Below are 23,360 nucleotides of genomic sequence, written 5' to 3'. Positions count from 1 at the left end.
CCTTGTTTTGCTAGACAGATGATCATAATAATTCTGCAGTTTATGTTTTCTCTCTGGGATATGGCAAGAGGCATAAAGTCAATCCTGGGTATCTGTAACCAGTTTCTAAGCTTAGAAGTGTGTGGCAAGATTGAAGAAGTTTACATTTACCCAGAAGACATGTGCTATTTTTTTGTGTGTGTTAAATATGTTGAACTTGTCAGTGAGAAGAACTAAATCTATGTTAAATTTGACTCAGGTAAGTTGCATTGTAGTTTTATTTTGTATGTCTTTGGCTTCTTTTTACATTTTTAACAAAAATACTGTTTTATTAAATATATTTGGAATTGTACATTAATCATGATATTAATTTTATCAAAATTTGTTAGTTCTTTGTATATTTCACTTTGTATTTATGTCAAAGAGGAAGAACCATTAAGTTGGCATCTTCTTACTATCAGAAAGAACTACATAGTAAATGAATAATAGAAAAGACAAGGTAATGAAATTAAAACAAAATCAACTGCTAAAGTCTCATTATTAAAAACAAAGGGACTCCACTAAGAAAAGGCTACAAGGTAAAACTGGATTCACATGTTGATGGGCACAAAAAGTAGGGAATCAGAATGAGTTATTGAGTGGGTACTTATTTTAAATTGGCTAAAATTCCTATAACCACCATCATCTCAAAATTACAGAGGAGAGTGGAAGAAAAGAAAAAAAGACTTTGTTACAGTATTTGCCAGTTTATGCCAGGAATGTAATGCAATGCCAAGGCAAGGTCATTACCTATTTTGAGGAAGAAACATCTACATATAAGTTGTGCCTGACTTTAGAGACCTAAATATTTTATTTTAATGTAAATTCTGAGGAATATGTTTTCAAATTATTTGTATCATATTCACACTAAGTTATTGTATTGGTACCAATTTAAGAACAATCTGTACTATTATGAGCTCTCTCTCTCTCATTCTAAAATGCAACCTTAAAATATATAGATTTTAAAAATTATCTCGTCTTAGGGGCCGGCCCGGTGGCGCAGCGGTTGAGTTTGCACGTTCCGCTTCTCAGCGGCCTGGGGTTCGCCGGTTCGGATCCCGGGTGCGGACGTGGCACCGCTTGGCATGCCATGCTGTGGTAGGCATCCCACATATAGATTAGAGGAAGATGGGCACAGATGTTAGCTCAGGGCCGGGCTTCCTTGGCAAAGGGAGGAGGACTGGCAGTAGTTAGCTCAGGGCTAGTCTTCCTCAAAAAAAAAAAAAAAAAAAAAAAAAATCTCATCTTCATACTCTTTCCTTGATATCATAACTTCATATAGCATGATTATATAATGTTTCCAATTGTAATACTTGCTTATGTAAGTAGCTATTGCTAAATACTAACACAATCATGTGCACCAAATTTTGACTGATCTCACTTTAAGAATTAGTTGTTGGGGCCAGCTCTGTGGTATAGTGGTTAAGTTTGGCACACTCCGCTTCTGCAGCCGGGGTTCGAAGGTTTGGATACTGGGCAGACCTACACCGCTCGTCAAGCCATGCTGTAGCGGCAACCCACATATAAAGTGGAGGAAGATTGGCACAGATGTTAGCTCAGGGCTAATCTAAAAAAGAGAGAGAGAGAGAGAGAATTATTTGTGTAAGAATAAGCCCAAAGGTATTGGGAAAAGTCAAATCTTTAAACTAAAATTTACTATTACATAATAGTAATTATTTTATTATGTAAAATTTTTAACTATATACAGTTAATCTTTCAATATAGCTCGTAAAGTAAGAACCTAACTGAAATAAATAGGATATCCTCTATAAATTATTTGTTCAAAACATACAATTAGTTACACAAATATAATAAAAATAAATATATCTTCAATTTCACTAGATTGGGATTTATCTGACTCATTTCATCCCTCAAAGCATCTTAGACAATCCTGTAAATAATCAAGGAGGCAGTGAGCAGGGAGGCTGGATGATGAAAGAGTACATCCACCAATTGACAATCACTGGTCCAGCCCATAGAATGACTTTTTCAGGCTGAATACAACTATTACCATTACCATTACCGTTACTATTACTATTACTAAACTATTACTGAAAAATGGAAATTCCTTTTTGTTCTTTTGGTCTTTGAAATTCAGGTTTGCTTTATAAGTAAAGAGAAACTATTATCATAGCTATACTTTTTTTTACGTCAAAGGTACAAGAAATAGTGGATGTTTTGAATGCTAATTTCTATTCTAGATTTAGCATAATGATTTTCAATCTTATTTCCCCCTTACACACCTGAATGTATAATAGACACATTCATCAGTTATAATAGCTCACTATGGCTGTGGTTCTCAAACATGGAGAGTAAATCAGAGAAAGGATTTCAGAACCCCTGGGGAAGGTTGTTTACTCTGAAAAAATATCTGGAGAGGCTGAAATGCCCACTCATTAAGAAGCCAGAGTAGCAAGTTGGATAAATTCCCTAGAAGGAAGGCAATTTCCTGTTTAAATGTGAAAATTACTAGCATCAATGGGATTATTCTATAAATTTCCCTGCCTACATCCACAATCCCTATGCCTATGTAAAGATAATTATTAGTTTCCTATACCTATTATTTGTCCGGCTTTGTTAATGACAGAATATCTGTCATTTTGAATAGCTTACAAAAGTTGCAAAGGTCTGAATAGACTTTAGGTTAGTATTATTCATTCTTTCTTCAGAATATGAAATAAGTATTCATTTTAGTCTAAGCTGTAGAGACATTCTTCTACATTTTGATATTTTACGGACATAGGTAAATTATGTTCTTCATTTAAACAAGTTAATAAGTTTACCCAGAGTAGCCAAAAATACACTCAATCATACTTTAATATTTCTCTTTTGCTAAAAAGCATTTTGTGCCACTAGTGAACAGACCAAGCCCTCACATTACTTGTCTTCAATAAAACATTATTATCTTTTGGCATCCTCTTGCACTAAGGGAAATAAAAAGTCACATGTGGAGAAGTTCTAAATGCTAGACAGAAATGATCCTTGGAGGGCAATTTTTATCCTCCACGGAAGTATTGCAGACTTCTTCCATTAGCATAGTCCCAGGGAGCAAAAGGTTAGGGAACTGGGACTGCCAACTCTACCTGAACACATAAGTCAACATTTCCTCCAAGCGGCGAGGGAGTGCACCCACATGTGCATTAAAGTATCCGAGACGAGAAACAACAATTGTAATATTTCACATTGGAATATACTGTACAGATGGTGGCATTTTGTTTGTGGTTGTAGAGAAGAAAGGAAGGCAGTTTCCAGATTCCCCCCTCAACACCTACCATTTGGCATAGGATATGGGAGTTTTGCCTCAGTTGAAACAGCTGGGAAACAGATGGAAGCTGATGTTTAATTTGCCAAAAGCCTTGTCCAAGGCTCCCACCCATTTTCTACTAAAGAAAAGCTGGTAAGGTGATAGTAACAGAGGTCTCAGGGCCAGCAAATGATGGCCTTTGGAAAGTGTATTAAAAAGAAATTAAAAATTCAAGATTATAGAAAATACAAGTCCAGAAATACAATTCCAAGGAGTATATTTTAAATAGGGAGAAAAAAGTGGTGCATCATGAGTGAAAACCACAACAGAATTACAGAGACAAGGATATAAGTGTCTCCAGAATTAACTGACATTGGTGCTACCTCAACTGCATTGACGTTCTCTCTCCTAGGTGATGAAGTCAAGAGAACACACGTACTCTTTGTCATGTTAATTACAATATAACTATTCCATTGGTAATTATTGTAAATGTAAGTGTGCACAGTTCACATCATTTTAGTCACTGGATTTCACTTTGTGAGCTATTTTCCTTTGGAATTCAGACATTCAATAAGTTGCTTTTGGATTTAAATGTTGAATTATAGCCAGACTTTTGTTTAAATTCAGTCACTGGATATGTAAACCTCCTGTTGTATATTTCTAGTTACAATGGGCATGTATATCAACCACTGCATATGATCATTCTTTGAAGCATTGGCCCAAATTTTATGTGTTTGTTTGTGTGTGTGTTTGTGGTACTTTTGAGATACCTTTGAATACCACAAAAGTTAAAGGAAATCAGTTTCAAAAATAAAAACAACTTAATAGGCTTTCCTCAATGTGATTTTGTTCATTCATGCTTATATAAGTGAATGTGTTAACCATGAATCATTCAAATTGAATTGCTCATGAGAAAAAATGCTCTGGCTTTGCTCTCAGTTTCCAGAGTTGCTTTACTGAAGGGAAAAGAGCATTGTCCTCACATAAAGAATAATCAGCCACAGATTTTAGACTGAGCATGGCTCCAAATTGGCCAAAATACTTTTGATTCACGTGAGAACATAGATCCTTGTGAGAGGGACTTATCTGAATATTCTGGGCTGTGTCTGAGTTTGCAGTCTGCCAAAACAGCCAATGGAAAAGTTAAACTAAAAAACAAAATCAATCATCGGCAAGTTTTGCTCACACAATACTAGAATACCTAAATGCTCCAAAGACGTGGAGGTTGGCAAATCTGTAACTAAAAAAAGTGGATGATGGACTGCAGGTTCCACTTAGAGCCAGGGAAGTCAGCATTGTGTTAACACCGCCTACCTGAGAGCTCACACATCATCTATTACCTAACTCATCTGGTCCCAGTGGCTTACTATCAAGTACAGAAAGCCTGTTTGTGACATATAGCAAACCACCTTTTGCACTGGATAAAGCCCTGTCTACCCTGCCAGCATGGGGAGCCGGTCAACACAGGGGCAAGTGACAAGCCCAGAAACGTGGTCAGTGAATTCTGAAGAATTTCTAACATTGCCAGGGCACCAGTCAGTGAAACATACTCTGTGATTCCTCAGAGGAAAAGTAATGGCCAGTGTGCCAAAATTTTGATGCAAACCTATTGCTGCTGCTGCTACTAGACCTAGAAAACTTTACATCTGGCCAGCTTAGATTCTGGTAAGGGTCAAAACAAAATTGTTTACGTTAGAGCACCTTGTCTAGTAGATTTCCATTATGCAGGGCCCTCTTGACTTCAGTTAGACTTCCCTCAGCCAGACAAAAAGGGAAAGAACACCAAAAAACACAAAAATCATTTTTTTTGTACACAGTATATTTAAACATCATTGGATAAAGAAACAAATGTTCCCTAAAAATCCTTAAAGAGCCGTACCATATTACATTTGTCAGTTAAAAAATTAAAATGTCACTCTTTGTAACCTTTGATTAACCATTATTTTTCCTATATCACTTCTCTCATTTGGGCTCATAGAAGAGTTCCTTATCCTCCCATGGGATAAAGACATCACTATTTGTGTGTACATGCAGAAAAATAACTAGGAAACAAATAATTTTCAAGAGAGCACAAACACGTCACTTTATCTTGATTATGTTGATATTTCACTGAGGATAAATTTGTCAAGAATTACTTGAGCTGGTAAGATAACCTGTTACTTGATTTATGTGGGATTTTTTTTTACGTTATAGACACACATTCTCTTCTTCAGTATGTTAAGAATATCTTCTAACCTACATCTCACGGATATTATGAGGATAAATGAAATACTATATGTTAATTATGGCTTGAACCCTTAGGAAGAAAGATGGAATGATAAGCTTTAAATTATTATTTCTACATGGCATTATGAGATTTGGTGTTTGGATAGCTAAGGTTAGGTTTTGTGCATCTTATGTTTCATATAATGAAAAAAACATTTGAAAATTCTGTTCCTATTTTGAGTTATATGAACATGATTTCATTTATAGATTCCACATTGGACTAAATATTACACGAAATAAAAGAAGATCATTGCTATTGACCTCAAGCAGACTGAACTTAAATAGAAATTAAAAGGCCGATAAATCCACACACACTCTTACGTACGCTTACTCTGAGTTTGAACTGAATTTTATGGTCCAGTTGCTAAACTTTTGAGTTGCTCCAATATTCATATACTGAGTCACCACTATGTTTTAGGATCACTCTGTTTAATTATACTTAGACCTCAAGTATATATGTTAAACAATTTATTAGACCAAATTTTGTATTTAAAATTGTTTTCTAGAGAGGCTTTGGTTTCTTCTTATTATAGCATATTAACAGCAGTTTAATTTTTTGTTAATATTTTGAAAGAAGAAAACTAGAAACTTCCCTAATTAGCTGTAAGTCACTGGGGAGCAGATTGAAAAAGTAAGAAACGTATCTCACTCTGTTGGGGTGAGATCAGTCTTACTGTCTTTTGTCTCTATTTTCCTATGTCTAACACAGTACCTGAAAAAGTACTCTAAAAATGCTTCTCTTATGAATGATATGATTGAACACTGTTTGAATGAATGAACTAAATCTAATTCTCTCTTACCTTTTTTTTCAGACTCCCAGGAAGGAAATTACAAGTCAGAAGTAAATAGCAAACCCAGGAAGGAAAGGACAGCTTTTACCAAAGAGCAAATCAGAGAACTTGAAGCAGAATTTGCCCATCATAATTATCTGACCAGACTGAGGCGATATGAGATAGCAGTGAACTTGGATCTCACTGAAAGACAGGTAAAGTTGGACATTGTCATGGTACAATATTTTTATTTGCTTTGGGTCAACAATCTTTTCTCGCCATATTTGAAATATCTAGATCTGTGCTTGTTAAATACCATTTGGAAGACAGGTGTTCTATTCCATGATGAAGTTTTTGCTTAGCAAAATGACAAAATTAAAGATAAGATAGCGATGTTTTAAAGAAAATTATATTTATTCAGTTTCAGGAATCATCCTTTATTCTGTGATTGTGGCCTTCCTATATTGTCTTTGGTTTTAAAATATTATTTCTTTTAGATAATAGTGACATATGGTGAGGAATTTTATTTGCTTATATTTTAAAATGTCCTTATTTGGCATAATAAAAAGTTGGTAATCCCAGGTTAGTTTCCTCTATTGCTTAGGATAGGGTTTGTTATGTTGCAGTAACACATTAACCCCCAAACCTCAATGACATAGCAAAAAAAGTTTATTATTTGCTCACTCTCCATATTAACTTTACAAATCCAACATTCCAAATAATCACTCATAGACCCAGTATGGCTTTCTGCCATCTTGACATGTGGTGTCCTTGGTAACCACAGGAGGTAAGAAAGAGTTGGAGGTTCATGCATTGACCTTTAAATGTTTTCACCTGGAAATGACCCGTGTGGCTTCCATTTACACTCTAATGTCCGGAAATAGTCAATGGTGCCACTTAAGGTCAAAGGGGCTGGTAAATGATGGGAGCAAGAGCACATAGATCATTGGTAAATATTTCTACTCCATTACCCCAAATATTTTTGAAATTGTATTGGTCTCAGAAATTCAAAATTCTAGTACCTACTCATTTAGAGAACACTTTGAAATCATTAGTGATCTGTGGACCCCAGCTAACAAGATCTAAATAATATTTTTAAATTAATTACTTTTTAGGTCCTTTGATTTTATCTGAATGGCAGGTAATTTGCTCCAATAGAGTTCCCAGTGCTCTCTTTGTATGGATTCTGATTTGCCCTGGAAGAATCTAGCCTACTGATGGTTAATAGTTGCTAATCTTTAGGAAAACATTCCTGAAAGGCAAATGCAAACATCTTTATGGACAGTGCAGTTATGATTGGCACTCTTAGGGCTAGAGTCTCATTTCCTCTTTCACTGTATGCATCTCCTCCAGGGATCCCACTGGAACCAAAGAACTAGCAACGGGGTGTGGACAAATGAATACTATCTTAGGAGAGCAAGTTATTTTACTCAATTTCTTAAATCATCTGATTTCCTTCTGTTAATTTCTACATTTCAGCTTTTGGTAGGATATTTCTGGGTAGTGGAAATATATGTAGGAACACTTTTATGTGGCATTATTATTGGCAGTTTATATTTTATTAAATATTATGACTAGTACCTAAGTTATGGAGCACATTTTCCTTCCCTTGAACTTCACGCACAAAGTTTCCTCCATAAGTGTACAACATTTGGCATGCTGGAAAGCAGGATCCAATACCTACGTCATCAGACATCTGTTTTATTTTTATTTTTTTTAACTGGGAGCAGGGAAAAAAAAAGACAGGAGGAGAGGAATTACACATTACTGTCCTTATGTAGATATAGTGAATTCTAGGAAATGCAACCGTGTTTTATATGACACATCAAGGAGATAAGAAACTAGAGTTTGCTTCCAATCTCCAGAAATAATGGGATGCAGTACTGTGCTCTTAGTCAATAGAAACGTCAAGATTCTGTGTTTGCTATTCTGGGGATGGCCTGTGATTATCTGTCATTATCTGATCATAGAGCAGAAGTTTTACTTTTGGCTACAAATAATTTCTTTTTAGAAGCAATTCTGTAAGTTTGGTTTGGGAATTTTGAAGGTATTTTGGATATTTCTTTTTTCCTGACTTGCCATTCTTTGGAAAGAATTCTATGAAAGTATTGTATATATATATACACACACACAATTTTAATCTTTGTTTTTAAAAAATATCCCTTTTCAATTTTGTATCAGTTAGCTTTTGCTGTATAACAAACCACTCAAAAATCTTAATGACATCAAACAATAAGCAACTTTGAATTTGCTCACAATTTTGTGGGTCAGAGATTTTGATAGGGCTCAACTGGACAGCTCTACTGCTGGCCTTTCCTGGATCTCTCATAGAGCTGTAGTCAGCTGGTGGGTGACTAAGAACTGTTTGCTCTTGGCAGCCTCAGCTGGGACAGCTTGTCTCTGTTGTGTGTGGTTTCCTCCTCTAAAAGGCTTTCTGGGATTCTTCAACTGGTGGTAGAAGCATTCCCAGAAGTATTTAGAGGAAAAACTCAAACATAGAAGGGCTTTCAAAGCCTCTGCTTACATCATATTTATTAATGTCCCATTGTTTAAAGCAAGTCATATGATCAAGATCAGTGTCAATGTAGGAGGGACCCACCTAAGGGAGTGGATACATGGAAGGAAGGCAAATTTTGTTGGAGGCCATTACTGAAACAAGCTAACTATAGACTTATAGGGGAAAAAATAATGAAAAAAACTTGAGAGATAATTAGGTTTACAAAGAATTAAAAGTTTGGTATTGTGCAGAAGACTTTTTTTTTTATCCTATAAATCTCTATTTGCAATTTTGCTAGTTTATATGAAAAAGAGATGCATGCATATGGAATCTAAATCCTCAATCAAAACTAAGTCTTTAGAGGGCCACTATGTGTTAGTTGGAAAAAAATGAATTGATATGAGAAATATCTGGACAAAAATTTTAGATTTGCCATTTGGAATTGTGTATTCTTAGACAAGTAACAATCTCACCAAGGCACAAAATGGAAAGTAAAACTAACTTCTCTTTCTTCTACTCAGGTTTATATATCATAATAGATGTGAAAGAATTTTTAGCATAAACTATAAAACATAACTATTACCCAGGGGGAAAAATCTTTGCTATGCAGGGCATGGTGAATTAATTCTTTTGTAACACAAATATTTGTTAGGCTAGATGCTAGAAATAAAATATTGTTAAGATAAGCTAGACAAGTCTCTGCTAGAACTCATGAAAGAGGCAAAAGTTGAATAAGTATTAACGATTGTGATGAGTGTTGAATGTCACAAGAGAGGAATGACAGGATTATATGGGACAATGTTCCTGGTTATGCCAAATGTTCATCTTATTCTTAGACTTCTTTGCACATCCAGTATCTTAAATTAAGAATCTGAAGGCTTTATTCACGTTTTCTGGGTTGAATTTTGCAATGCTAAATTTACCAGAAAGATGTTGTATGCTGTCAGTCATCAATTGGCTACTGTTAAAGATCTGAAAACATGTTCCCCCAAGATGCCAGGGCTCTTGTCCCAGTGAGATAGTTTCAGTTTATTTACTCAAGGTTGGGCTTTTAAAGTTGTAAACATAGAGTTATAAACTGAACCCTTTTCATTCATCTTCTTTTAATTGGGAATATAGCTATTCATTACTTTGATTTTGCATTAATGCCATACATATTTATCTATGTAATCTATATCTTGACCATATAAATTATTAAATAACATTCTTTTATAGTATTGCCGCATGTAAAATGTTATAATTACAGATATGCACTTTTTTCATTTCTATTCTGGAAGACTTACCTTTTCTGAACTTTAAAATAATGTGAGATTTAGTAAAGTAACCTAATTGTATTCACCAAAGAATATTATATCTGACTTCATATTGTACAATGTTTTCCTTAACTTTAATAGAATTTTGAATCTCCTAGAATATTTTTTCTTGACTTTTTAATAGCCTTTCAAGACTCAAATACAGAGACAGAACTCACATGTATATAATGTAAAAGGAAAAAGCAAGAAATATTAAGTAATTTTAACCTATAGTAGAATTGTTTTATAGAAATAACTGACTCCTAAATGAAAACTTACTTTATAATCAGAAGTAGTCTTTAGATATACTTTTATCGAGAAATTTTATATTATTGTCTATAAAATATGCATATGTATAACTGATGTGTTATTTGTAGATACTTCTACCTTGCTTATATCACCAATCAATATATCTGCCACACATTTTATCAGGGGCCACATATATGTGGTTATAAAGATTTGCAGTAATGATTAGGTTTCCTTTTAAAAAAAAGTAAGATATTTTCAATTCTTAAATATCACTCAGGACTCAAATTTTCAATTCCCTACCTGAAGAATAATTCTGAAGTCTCACAAAGAAGTCAGACTTTGGAGAACAGTTACCACTTCAGTAATCTTCCAGCCTCTAATTTACAGCTTCCAGTTTACAACATGTTCTCCCATACCCTTCTCAATCAACAGCTAATAATCTGCAGTCGGCAGGGCTACTTGGACTATTTTGAAGAGCCAGTCAGTCTAAAGACCCTCCTATCCCAAAGCATTTTTAAGTTTGACAAGCTTATTCTGGTTTTTTCTTCCATCCAGATACTCTTGGAGAAGGCTCTTGCCAAATTTTTAATATCTCACAGTGGGAAGAAGAGAGAAGGCAGCTGCATGAAACTATAAAAGGAGTGACAAAATGGACATTTTTATAGAGTTAAGGCTGCCAGATATAAAAAGAATGGTAGATCCTTCCATTTCACAAAATCATTTCACAGAGATAATCAGAAGTGCAATGTTGCAGATTTGTAAGCTGAGACTGCCGGAATAAACAGACCGAATTCATGATACCTCTGCCAAGATAAATGGAAAATCCCACCTAGTTGGATCATATTGCTTTAGTGGAAATGAGAGGGATTATGTTTTGTTTGTTACTCATAAATCATTAAATGGCTCAATGCCAACTATTTTCAAAATAGGCATCCATTTTTTGGATGACTAAGAGGGAGAATTTTTTATGTGCCAAATAAACAGTGGTTTTGTCTTTTGCTCAACATTTTACACGGCCCCTCCACTTTGAAGATTTATTTCTACAAATTTAAATGAATACTTTTAGTTATTTAGCCAGTAAATTATGTCTCCATGACCAGACACTGTGTATTCAAGGTAATCCAAGACTACCTACGTAGCCAGTGATTTTGAATATTTCCTCATTTCTTTAGAGTAGTATTTAGCAGTCACCTAGAGTAACAGTAAGATGGGTTTTTTTTTGCTTAAATCATGATGTGCCTGCTATTTTGAAGGATTAAACATGATTTGACTCCAGCTGGAAAAATGGGTGTAGCAGAAGGTGGAAGAGTTGATGGCGGAATATAGGGCTGAATCTTAGTTTGAAACAAAAAGAGGTATTTTCTGGGTAATGCTGTTTTTTAAAAAGAAATGCATATCAACAATGTGTGGTGAGATCTAAAAGCCAGATTCAGAACTGCCTTAAGTTCCACAAAACAAGTTATGATATGAGAAAAATAGTTTAAGATCAATAATAAGGCAAGATCTATAAAGAGCAGGTCAATGATTCAACCGTTTCCTAAATCAATTTTCAGAAATATTACCTGTATAAAGTAGAAGACTGGGAAATAAGCAGTTGATCTCTAGTTATTTACAAATGTAAATATCCAAGTATGAAATGATATAGAAAAAACAACTTCAGGAAAAAAAGGCCCTACCCTTATTGAAATGGCCTAGAGAATATATAAAGAATTTATTTTTTAAAAATGCTGTCAGATAGATGAATAGATAGACAAATAGAAAGAGATAGAGATATACAAATATTTCTCTACCTAGTATACATATTACTACATATATATGTCTGTGTATATGTATGTATATATGTAAAAATATGCACATGTAAAATGAGCCTTTATTTTAGAAACTTTATTGAAATTTGCTCTACAGATTCTTGCTCTAAGCATTCATCAAACTGATATAATGAACAGGTAAAGATAATTCTTCCCATTAGTCTCAGAATTTGCCACGTTTTATTTCCTAATTTTCTCGGTAATGAAATAAATATATTACTTTATATTTAGTCAACCATAACATTCTGAAATATACCATGCATCGAATCACAGGATCATTGTTTAAAGTGTAATGTTAAAGAAAGAATTTTCTGCTATGAAAGATTACTCCTTTTACACATTATCCTGGCATACATGTGATTTTTTTTGTGTGTAATTAAAAAAAGTTTCTAAAACTAAGGAGCTTCTGGAAATTTTGAGGAGCCAGTACAGGTTTCATGTTTGCATCTTCCATTTTAAAGAGATGTTCTATTATCTACATATGTATATGGAGCAGTATATATGTATGTTCCATGACAGCTTTAAAATAATAAACACAGGCCTAAGAGAACAATTTCTAGAGGATTTGGCTATAAAAGGCTTTCCACCAGTTGTTCTCCTTATTTCCATGACTTCTCATGAAAACTTTAGAGATGCATTCAGCTTAGAATAGATTTTTAACTTAAAATGTCCTCATCGCTTCTAATTTCTAAAATCACTTCTAGTTTCTTAAAAAAAATTTGAACTTTTCCCAGTTATTGAAATTATTGACTACTTTTTTGTGGTCAGTGTATATTTATATGACAATAGTAATTAGCATTGTAAATTCTTACAATAATCTTGGATCTAAGGAGATAGTCACTAAATCTAATAAATGAAATGACCAGTGTAGTCAAGGCTCACTTATACTGTGATATTAAACTGAAAGTTGTCTAGAAATAATCAGAATATTAATTTAATTAAGTTGGATCATAGAAAGTTGCCAATATTCTACTGTACATATAAAAATAGTGAGCTCCTATGTTTCAACCAAATATTTATATTTGATAGGTTTCACTTAATTAGACACTGCTAGAAGAGGCTGTCAAAATGGTGTATACTGATCATGATATGTTGCTAATTATTGTTAAACATCATCCCAGAGATTAGGCAAGATGTTGAAAACAAAGGCCACCATTCCATTTGATTTAATAGTTTAAACAAGATAAGTAGCAATAGTGGTTCTGAATACACAAATTTCATGTATTCAGGAATTGCTAATCAGGAATTTTATAAAACAATAAAGTAGAAAAATGACTAATTCAGTTTTGATATTTCCACTCAGATTTGCTGAAGTCATTTATTCATGATACACTTAGGTAAACATTATTTCACTTAAAATAACTGAAAGGTGTATATCTATTTTTAATGTTGTGTGGTCAATTTTCACTGTAAATTAATATTAATGAAATAGTCCATTTGAGTTGAATTCATCAGGTATGATAGAAAGAGGTATCATTGTTAGCATTTGCTATGACTGTGACATTTCTAAAAGGCCAAGTTAAAAAGAATTAATCCTCTGAGAATTTAGCTCATCCTGTGAATGGTTACTTTGGGCACATTTTTGGAAAGCAGAATGTGATACATACAATTGACTTATAATAGTGTCCATAACATTGCAACTTATTATGGAGAATTCCATTCATTGCCTCAAAAAAGAGTTATTTCTTGTTCAACATGTTTTTGCCCATGGCCGCCAATAGCTGATGTTTCTTCAGTTTGTTCAAAAACATGTGAAATAATAAATGTTTTATGACTACATTAGTGAGCCTGATTCTCAAGCATTCTAAATAGAAAAAATGAAGATTCAAAACTGAAAATTACTGAGGCAGAGAAATGTGCTAAAATAGAAGATAAAGGTGAGAGGCAGTCCTCTAAACAGGAATTCAGTCTTTAGTCATGAAATAGGTCCTAACTCCCTTTATCCTCCAACCCACGCACACACAGACACCCATCTCCCAACCCTATGTTGCATAGCTATAGAAACAGTAGAGTCAACTGGTAGCTCCCATGAGCTTCTTGGAAATAGGTGAGGGATTCCTTCTCTTAATCACATATAAATCTATTTATTTAGGCAAGAAGAGTAAAGAAGCTTTCTTTTCTCCATTTTTTATCCTTACCTTATAGAGCATTCTTGGTTCTAATTCTTTGATTTAACTATTGACTTTGCCACTGAATTACTTGTGTAAGTTTTTTAGGGCCTGTTTACACTGAGTTTACTAGATCAGTTGCCATGACTAAATTTAATCAAAGGAGGTGTGATTAAATATGAAAATTGTATTTATAAGATTACTCTTTGCATGTTTTCATATTAAAGATGTGAATAAATATTTGTTAGACAGTGTCTACAGTATTTCAAGTGCCAAGATGTAAATAGAAACAGCTGGAATATTAAATCTAAAAATTCCAGATATTTAGAGACATCTAGATTTGTCACTGAAATATTCAGTTTTCATCCAGATGTTTGGTGTTAGATTGTTTTCTTTAAAAGATGGACATTTATGTATTATGCAAATATGAGTTATGACATTATGTAGATTCAACTTTCTGTCAACCTGTTTACCTCCGGCCATCTTAGGAAATTGTGTGACAGTACAGATACATATTTCATGTGAACCTTAATGGACAAATATTATGGACTTGTACATAGAAGCCTGTAACACGAGTGACTAAAGAAATTAAAGAGATAAAATGAATGTTTAGCAATTGGTAACAATGATTCTAATTTACAATATTTTTATTAAAGACAAAAATGTGATTTCTAGATTCTGAATTACAAACTTATTCAAACAAATCACAGCAAAATTCTCTTGACTGCTTTCTTCAGTAAGAAGAGTGAATAAATGTGGATAAAAGCTTTTCCTATTTATTTAAAGAGTAGTTTGATCATCTAGGTGAAGCAAATGCTGAATACTTTGTCAACTAAGGGATTAAAAGTGAGATTTCATTATAAGCAGATGTTCTAAAAGGAAGATCTGTAACTGAGCACTTTAAATATTCACTACTAATCCAGCAGGCTACTATATACATTTGTTATTTTCTATTATGAAGATTTTGTTGAAAAATATTATCTGCATGTGTAGATATTAGAAGCCTATAAGGTTTGGTTCATATTGCCTTAATTTCATGAATAATACCATTTTTTCATTACTCAAATTCTCGGGATAAAGGATTTATTTTTATCTAAGTTGTTAATTGTAATATGTAACAACACATACTTTATGTAGAATCCTGCCTTAGATCCAAGGTTGAGAAAAGGAAATATATATTTAAAAACCCCTCATCTATCCAGCACTTCCCAGACAAACTGCAGAAAATAAAATTGAATTTAAGCCCAAACAAAGTAAAGTTCACAAAATCTATATATCATGCTCCAGGATGGGCAGATTTGCTTTCATTGTATGCAAAATATTTGATGATCCAATTTCCTAGAATCTAGGGTACTATCCTAGGTTACTAGGACAAAAGATTTAGAAGGCACACAGGATGCCAAGAATAGCAAGAGCATGAGATTTCCAGAGGAAAAAATTATTTGTTATAATAATTGTATGGCAACATAGTATAGTAAAACATTAAGCATAGGGGTAGAGTTCTCTGCCATCTCACGGACCTTTGACGGGAATCTCTTAATTGGGGATTAGCAATGAACCAACTAGAACAGAAAACAGTTTAAGGATATTCTGTAAAATATGAAGCTAATCCTTATGCATCTTGGTATATGCCAAAGGTTTCATATACAGCCAGTAAACTGTTATTTATATATCTCTCTTTTCTTGATTGTGAATGCCTTGAAGGCAGAGGCTATGTCTTACTTATTTGTACATTCTTCACACTAACCTCTCCCATCTTTGATCTAACACAGTACCTGTCACTAGACCTTCAGTAATATTAAGTATATTAATGAATAAATAAATAGAGATTCTAAGGAAATTTCACAAGGAAAGGTGAGATTAAGTTTACTCTACTTAGTTTATAAATACAAATTATTATAGGAAACTCCCTTGTAAATTTTAAGCAAAATAATTGACATATTCATTTTTAAAAAAGTAGTGTCAGCCATTTGAATGACTGTGCTTTAGCTATCTTAAAAACAAAACAAAAGCTATTTTTTTCAATCCAACTAGTGAAGCTAGATTATAAAGTTTCTTTTTTTTTTCTAAAGATTGGCACCTGAGCTAACATCTGTTGCCAATCTTCTCTCTTTTCTTTTTTTCTTCTTCTCCTCAAAGCCCCTCAGTACATAGTTGCATACTGTAGTTGTAGGTCCCTCTGGCTCTGCTATGTGGGACGCCGCCTCAGCATGACCTGATGAGCGGTGCAATGTCAGCACACAGGATCCAAACTGGTGAAACCCTGGGCCACCGAAGCAGAGGGCAAGAACTTAACCACTCTGCCATGAGGCCAGCCCCTAAAGTTTCTTTGTTTATAAAACTGTGGTGTTATTATTCTAATGGCAATATTGACTTATAATCTGGGATTACGTTTTTAGATTTATTTTTCATACTGTGATGCATAATCTAACCTTTAAAAACATAGTATATACAGGTATTAGAATTACTGTGAACTCATCAAATGCTATCATTATAAATATATATGCATATAGGTATATATCTTTATGTATGTATATACAGCTACTATTGAAAACTATGAAGTCTTTTATCAGTCTGTTTAAAAAAAATTGAAATGGCAAAATTTCACACGGTAACATAGAAAACAACATAAAATAGCCCATACTATTTCTAAAATCAATACCATATTTTTACATTTTTCTCATTTAGAATTGCACATATCAGATTTTACACTGGTATTATAGAACTGCTCTACCTCTTCTCCTAGAAAAGGAAATAAATGTAGATTTTAGGGAATCTATTCCTCCCATTTTCTGCCAAGGTTATTTTGACTTGATGTTTCAGCTCTTGGTGACAATGATGATGATGTGTTTCTTCCATCTGGAATTGTCCATGGAGAAAATGTCCCTATGGAGAATCTTGAAAGGCTCATTATTCCAATATTACAAATATGAAAATTGAGGCAAAGAGAAGTATAATTTTCTCAAATTCACACAGAAACTCAGAAGTGAAGCCAGGAGTAGAACCCAACTCATGTGGAAAAGATCTAATGCAACATGCAATGTCAAACTTGCAGAGGTAATTAAACTGAGTAGCATAATTATCTAAATTATAGTATAGGAAAATAGCGTCATATTTACAAACCTAATTATATCGAGTAGGAGAATGACCTAAATGATAGTAATCATATGGATGGAGTTCACATACTTTATATGCTTTACTTTTTTATCCTGAATCCTTAAAAAGTAGGAGTTTGAAATATAACAGGGACAAAAAATAAGAAGTACAATCTGGAGCCAAACCAATCCCTGGGTTTAAATCCTGGCACCACATTTTCCCGTCTGTGTATCTTGGGCAAGTCACTTAAATTTGAGTCTCAACTTCCTCATCTATGAAATAGGAATAATGTTAAAAAGATCTAGAAAATTTTATGAGGATTAAAAATAATGCATAAATACCACCTACAGTATGGCTCCCTATTCCTAAGGAGGTATGTAATAAAAGGTAAATACTGATCATTTGGTTATTAAGTAATAATAATAAGTGAGCCTCATCAGCAGGTTTTTAATGTCTTTTTCCAAATTTTCTTAACTTTTTAAAGTTATTTTATTGGGGTCATACTGGCTTACAGCATTATGTAAATTGCACGTGCACATCACTATATTTCAGTTTCTTTATAGACTGCATCGTGTTCACCACCAACAGTCTAGTTTTGTTCATCACCATACACATGTGCCCCTTTACCCCGTTCACCTTCCCCACTGGTAACCACTAATCTGTTCTCCTTACCTATGTGTTCCTTTGTTTAGGATCCACATATGGGTGAAATCATACAGTATTTGTCTTTCTCTGTCTGACTTATTTCGCTCAGCATAATGGCCTCAAGGTCCATCCATGTTGTCACAAACGGCACATACCTTTTCTTAGTTTTTCAATTGTGAAATGAAATAATATATGTATGGTCAATGTATGATACAAGATTTCAATTATGGCCTAAGTGACCAATGAATGAAAATCCAGAATTGAGAACTGTCTTAGTTTAAATATTTTTTCGGTGCAGACGTCTGAAGAAACTGTACTAATTTTGATGGAGTATTGTGATCTGAAGACCACTAAAATAATTACATCTTTGGAAATTTAATACATTTCTCTTGGCTTTCTCTTTAGCACTGTGCATTTACGGAAGTTGAGCTTTTTTCTAAAATTAGATGGAGAATATTCAAAATAGTCCTGGAGTAGAATACAATGGAACTATCTCTACCAGATATAAAGATTTACAAAATTTTAATAATTAAGACTGGGTTTTTTTACAAGGATAGAAAAATTGAGTGCATCAATAAAGCTAGGTATATATGGAAACTTGATGTGTGATAGAGTTGAAATAGTGATCACTGGAAAAAGGGCGGACTATTTAATAAATTATCTGAGGACAACTTGTTGTCTATATGAAATCAAGTAAGTAAGTAAGTTTAGATCTTTTCTTTGCACTATATGCTAAAATCAAAACTTCATGGATTACACACTTCAACTTGAAATGCAAATCTTAAAACTTTTAGAAGACGTAGAAGAATATCTTAATGGCCTCAGAAGAAAGAAGGTTCTTAATGAAGACATGAAAGTGATAGTCATAACAGAAACAATTGAAAAATTAAATATATTAGATTTTATAGTTTCTGATCATCAAAAGACACTCTAGGGAAAGAAAATAGACACACTATAAATTGAGAGAATATAGTAGCTGCCATATAACCACGAAGCATTAAATTAGCATTCAGAACATATTTTAAAAAATAAAATTTAATTAAAAAGAATTTAATGTGAACCAAATTTGTAGAGGCATTTCACAAAAGAAGAAATAAAAATGGGCTGTAAACATTTTAAAGATGCTTTACTTCATCAGTAATCAGGAAATGCAAAATAAAAACATGGTGAGATAACATTTCTGGTCATTGTATTAAAAAAAAATTGACTGATAACTCCAAATGTTGATAAAGATGTGGATTGATAAGAACTCTTACTGGACTGTGAGGGGTTAAATTGATGCAGCTTTGGAAAATAATTTTTCTGTATTATCATGTTAAGTTGAACATTCATGTACCTATGTGACCCATTCATGTGACTTTTAGATATATACACAGAGAAGTTCTATCAGATGTTTATCAGAGCACAAATAAAAGAGTGTTTATAACAGCATCATTTATAAAAGAAAAAATAAGAAAGTGATTCAAGTGTCCATGGACAGGAGAATGGATAAACTGTGGTATATTCACACAACAGAACAGTATACAATCATAAAAAATGAATGATTGTAGTCCCTCAAGTCAATATGGCAAGAAGCCTGTAAATAAGAGCATTCCCTTTTAATAAGTCAAATTTTGACAAGCAAAATTAAACAGTACTTTTTGGGATCACATGTTACGAAAAAAGTTGTTGTTTCTGTTTGTTTGTTTGTTTTACATAGAGGCTTGGGGATGATAAACATAAAATTCAGGCTTCTGGTAACTTTGAGGAGGGTAAACAGAGAATTGCAATGTAAAAGGAACACTTAGCTTAACAAGAACATACAATGATGAGAAATAGAAATGCAATGTGAAAGGAAAAGAAAGTTCCTCCTAAACAAGAAGATGAAATGATGCCAATATTGTTCTGGTTCTGATAATGGATGGTCATTTAGTGTGTGTTTATGTAAATTTTTTTTATCATATATATGCTTTAAATGTATTTGGCAAATTCAGTTAAGATTTTAGAAGGAAAACATCTCTACAGAGCTGATGTGAATTATATAATGTATAATTTCAGTATTAGCATTTAACAACTGTTAGTGAAATTTTTGATCTTGACCATATTTTTAGGAAATTATTGGAATTGTGTCTTTGCAAAGTAAAATAAAAGTACTAAAGGAAGAAAAAAAATAAAACGTTCCAAAGAAGACGGACTCACTCTGAGGTGTGATGGTTGAATAAAGCTTGGTGAATGCAGTTGTGGACTTCAGTGGCACAGAATCATCTTTCAGATACAGCTTCCTGAGCAGCTCCCTGAGTGTGCTTTAAATTGGTTCAAGAACTGACAGTTAGATTTCAAGTCAAAGAACTTGGGGGGAGAAAATGTTCGACCAAGACAATTACTAAAATGTTAGCTCTAATTTGTAGAAACGCTTTATGAAGCCAAACACCTTTGAGAAACCCGAAATGATAGAGTTCTTTCACGTCTATATTTTTGTATTGTATGTCGTACAATAAGAAATATAAGACTTTGGACGCACCTTCTGAAAGTTTAAAAATTATTATCATGACTATGGGACCTGATTAAATTTAATGTTGATTATTTTCTTATTCACTCCTTCGTAGTGTCCTTGCATAAGCCTTTGATAAGCTATTTTTTCATTGACAAAAAAAGGGGGGAAAATGTCCATTTAATTTTCTTTCTTTTGTTTGTTTGTTTGTTTGTTCCTTTTCTTTGTTAAAGGTGAAAGTTTGGTTCCAGAACAGGCGAATGAAGTGGAAGAGAGTCAAAGGGGGGCAGCAAGGAGCAGCAGCTCGAGAAAAGGAACTGGTGAATGTGAAAAAAGGAACACTTCTCCCTTCCGAGCTTTCGGGAATCGGTGCAGCCACACTCCAGCCAACAGGGGACTCTCTAGCAAATGAAGACAGCCATGACAGTGACCACAGCTCAGAGCATGCGCACTTATGATATTCAGAGAGGATCAGCTCCATTCTCAGGAAAGAAATGTGGTGATGGCAAGCCTTACTCAAACATCGTTTACACAGAGGGATGACTATGACAGTGATTTTTAATATTATTAATTTCAGGCCTCTGGAGTCTGTTTTTCATGATTTATAGAGGGTTTACACTAAGTGCCACTTATTAAAGATAATTCCACAGTGAAGATGGAGAAGGTGAACTTGCTTTGAATATTCCAGCTGTGTTGGTCATGTCTATGCCAGTGAGCAGGTATGTGTTTGCTTTTGCTTGCACTGAAAATTAGATTGCTATCAAGAGCAAACTGTGAGACATTCTTATTCAAGATGCCTCCAAAATGAAGATGCAGAAGATGAACTTGTTTTGAACATTCCAGATGTACGAGGTCATGTGTATAACAGTGGGCAGGTATTTGCTTTTGCTTGCACTGACAATTAAATTGCTATCGAGAATAAACCATGAAACATTTTATCCTGAACAGCCACAGTGCCTGAAATCACTCATAAGTGGATAAAAAAAATGTATTTTAACTCTGTATATATTATCCTTAAGTCATTTTCCTGTCTTCACTAAGTTTAGCAATGCATTCATATTAGCTGATGAAAATAGGCACTCACGATGACAACCAGAACCAGCTTCTTGTCTTTTTATACGTTTTGTCATCCCAGAAACAATCAGCACATGCTTATTTGTGTTCAAGTAGAGAAAAATACATTAGAGTCTGATAGGACATATTCTTGTACCACAGACAAAACAAATCTTATGTTGCATTTTCTATCAACTGCTGCTAATACATTATTATAAAACTTAACTAGCTCCTCAATTCTTCCTATCTTATAGCTTGAAAGAAATTTAGGATCATAGGCAAATCAGTTACCTTGCAGAAAGAGCTTTGTATGACAGACATTGTCTGATTTTTTTCTATAAAATGTTAGCTGTTATGAATATGATTTAATTAACAAGAGAAAGATTTCCCCCAATGGGCAATGGTGTTAAACAAGTTGCAAAGCCAAATTGATTCCTGAAGTTGGTAGAAGATAAAATTCTAAATGTCTTCAAATTAAATTCAATGAAAACACATTATTTTTTATATATGATGTATTCATGCAGAACAACAATCTTTGTATTTTGTAAAAAGAAAAAAGTGTTTAATAAATGTTCCTTTGTAAATAATTTTGGTCTCCCTATTGTGATTTCCTAAATTTTACAGGATTTAATATAAACAGTTACGAAAGTCCCAAATTCATCTGCACTTGTATAAATCTAGATGATAATTAATGAATCATCTTCTTTTTTTTAATTTCTGAAAATTTTTATTATGAAAAAAATCAATCCTTGGGTAATCAAAGAGTAATGAGATAGGTATATATTAAGCCATTTTTCTGATTTGAAGAATATGCCAAATGGATTTCTTTGTGTGTTTTATGAAGTCAAAGATAAAAGTAGGAGAAAAAGTAATATTATTCACTACAATGAGATAAAACAGTCATACACTTTTAAACTTATGTGTAATAGATATGAATTAATTCAATAATTGTTTCTAAGTCAAAATATCCAGAGTTTTTGGTGTGAAAATAAAGAAGCTAATCAGAATTCTCAGTCTTGATGGACATTACCAACATAAGAAGTCAAGGACTATATTAATTTACTCTATTTTTTACCATGCATAATTGCACATGCATTGGACGTGTAAGTTGCACTTATAACTTCATAACACTGTTTTTCACTTGTTCCATATTTTAACCAGAAATGTTTGGAAATAACTAGCATCTGTTCCTAACCCTCTAATTAATTAGAAATACAAATAGAGAGAACCAATCAGTAAAAATTTCCAAAAACCTCATTAATTGTTTTCATTGGCTTTAGAATGGTGAGATTGACAAAAAATAGGTTCAACTGATTATAATTTATGTAGTCTAGCATGATATATAGACACTATTCAAGAAATAGAAGAAATAATTAGATTGCTTATATTACATTTTTCCCTTTGTGTAATAAATTTTATCACAGCAGTTAACAATATTTCTATATTAACTTTGGGGAAGACCATTCAGACTGACATCTTCAGGCATAAAACAAACACTCTTTTATCAATCACTTGAATGACTATAAAATATATTTGTACTGATGACATCTACTTGGGTGGACTGACTCCCTTATTGTAGGATTTAAATTCAAAACATCTTGACAAATTGGAGAAGTGGGAAGATACAAATCGAATTGAGTTCAATAGGGACCAACTGGAGGATAATTCATTTTGGCAGGAAAATAATTTCCAGAAATAAGAGGAAAGACCACTTAGGAGTAGCCAAAGAGAGAGCTAAGGTTGTGGCCAAGTAGAAAGATATAAGAATTTCAATTTAGTATGATAAATGAAGTAGGAAAAAGTGATTCTGAATAGATATGACATTTAGGAAATGTGAGGTATTTA

The 23,360-nt window shown here is 33.3% G+C and overlaps 1 protein-coding gene across 1 annotated transcript in view; it reads left to right on the top strand.

Annotated features, from left to right (window-relative positions):
* The window catches only part of MEOX2 (mesenchyme homeobox 2), a 63,355-nt gene extending 41,253 nt beyond the window's left edge, over positions 1-22,102 (top strand). The window contains exons 2-3 of the mRNA XM_001915730.5: positions 6,340-6,512; positions 20,696-22,102. Coding sequence (XP_001915765.2) covers positions 6,340-6,512; positions 20,696-20,920 — 398 coding nt within the window. The 3' untranslated portion in view covers positions 20,921-22,102. The remainder of the gene's footprint in view (positions 1-6,339; positions 6,513-20,695) is intronic.
* The last annotated feature ends 1,258 nt before the right edge of the window (positions 22,103-23,360 follow it).

Source organism: Equus caballus, chromosome 4, assembly GCF_041296265.1.
Source record: "Equus caballus isolate H_3958 breed thoroughbred chromosome 4, TB-T2T, whole genome shotgun sequence".
Lineage (NCBI taxonomy): Eukaryota > Metazoa > Chordata > Mammalia > Perissodactyla > Equidae > Equus > Equus caballus.
This window is presented reverse-complemented; position numbering and strand designations above follow the sequence as displayed.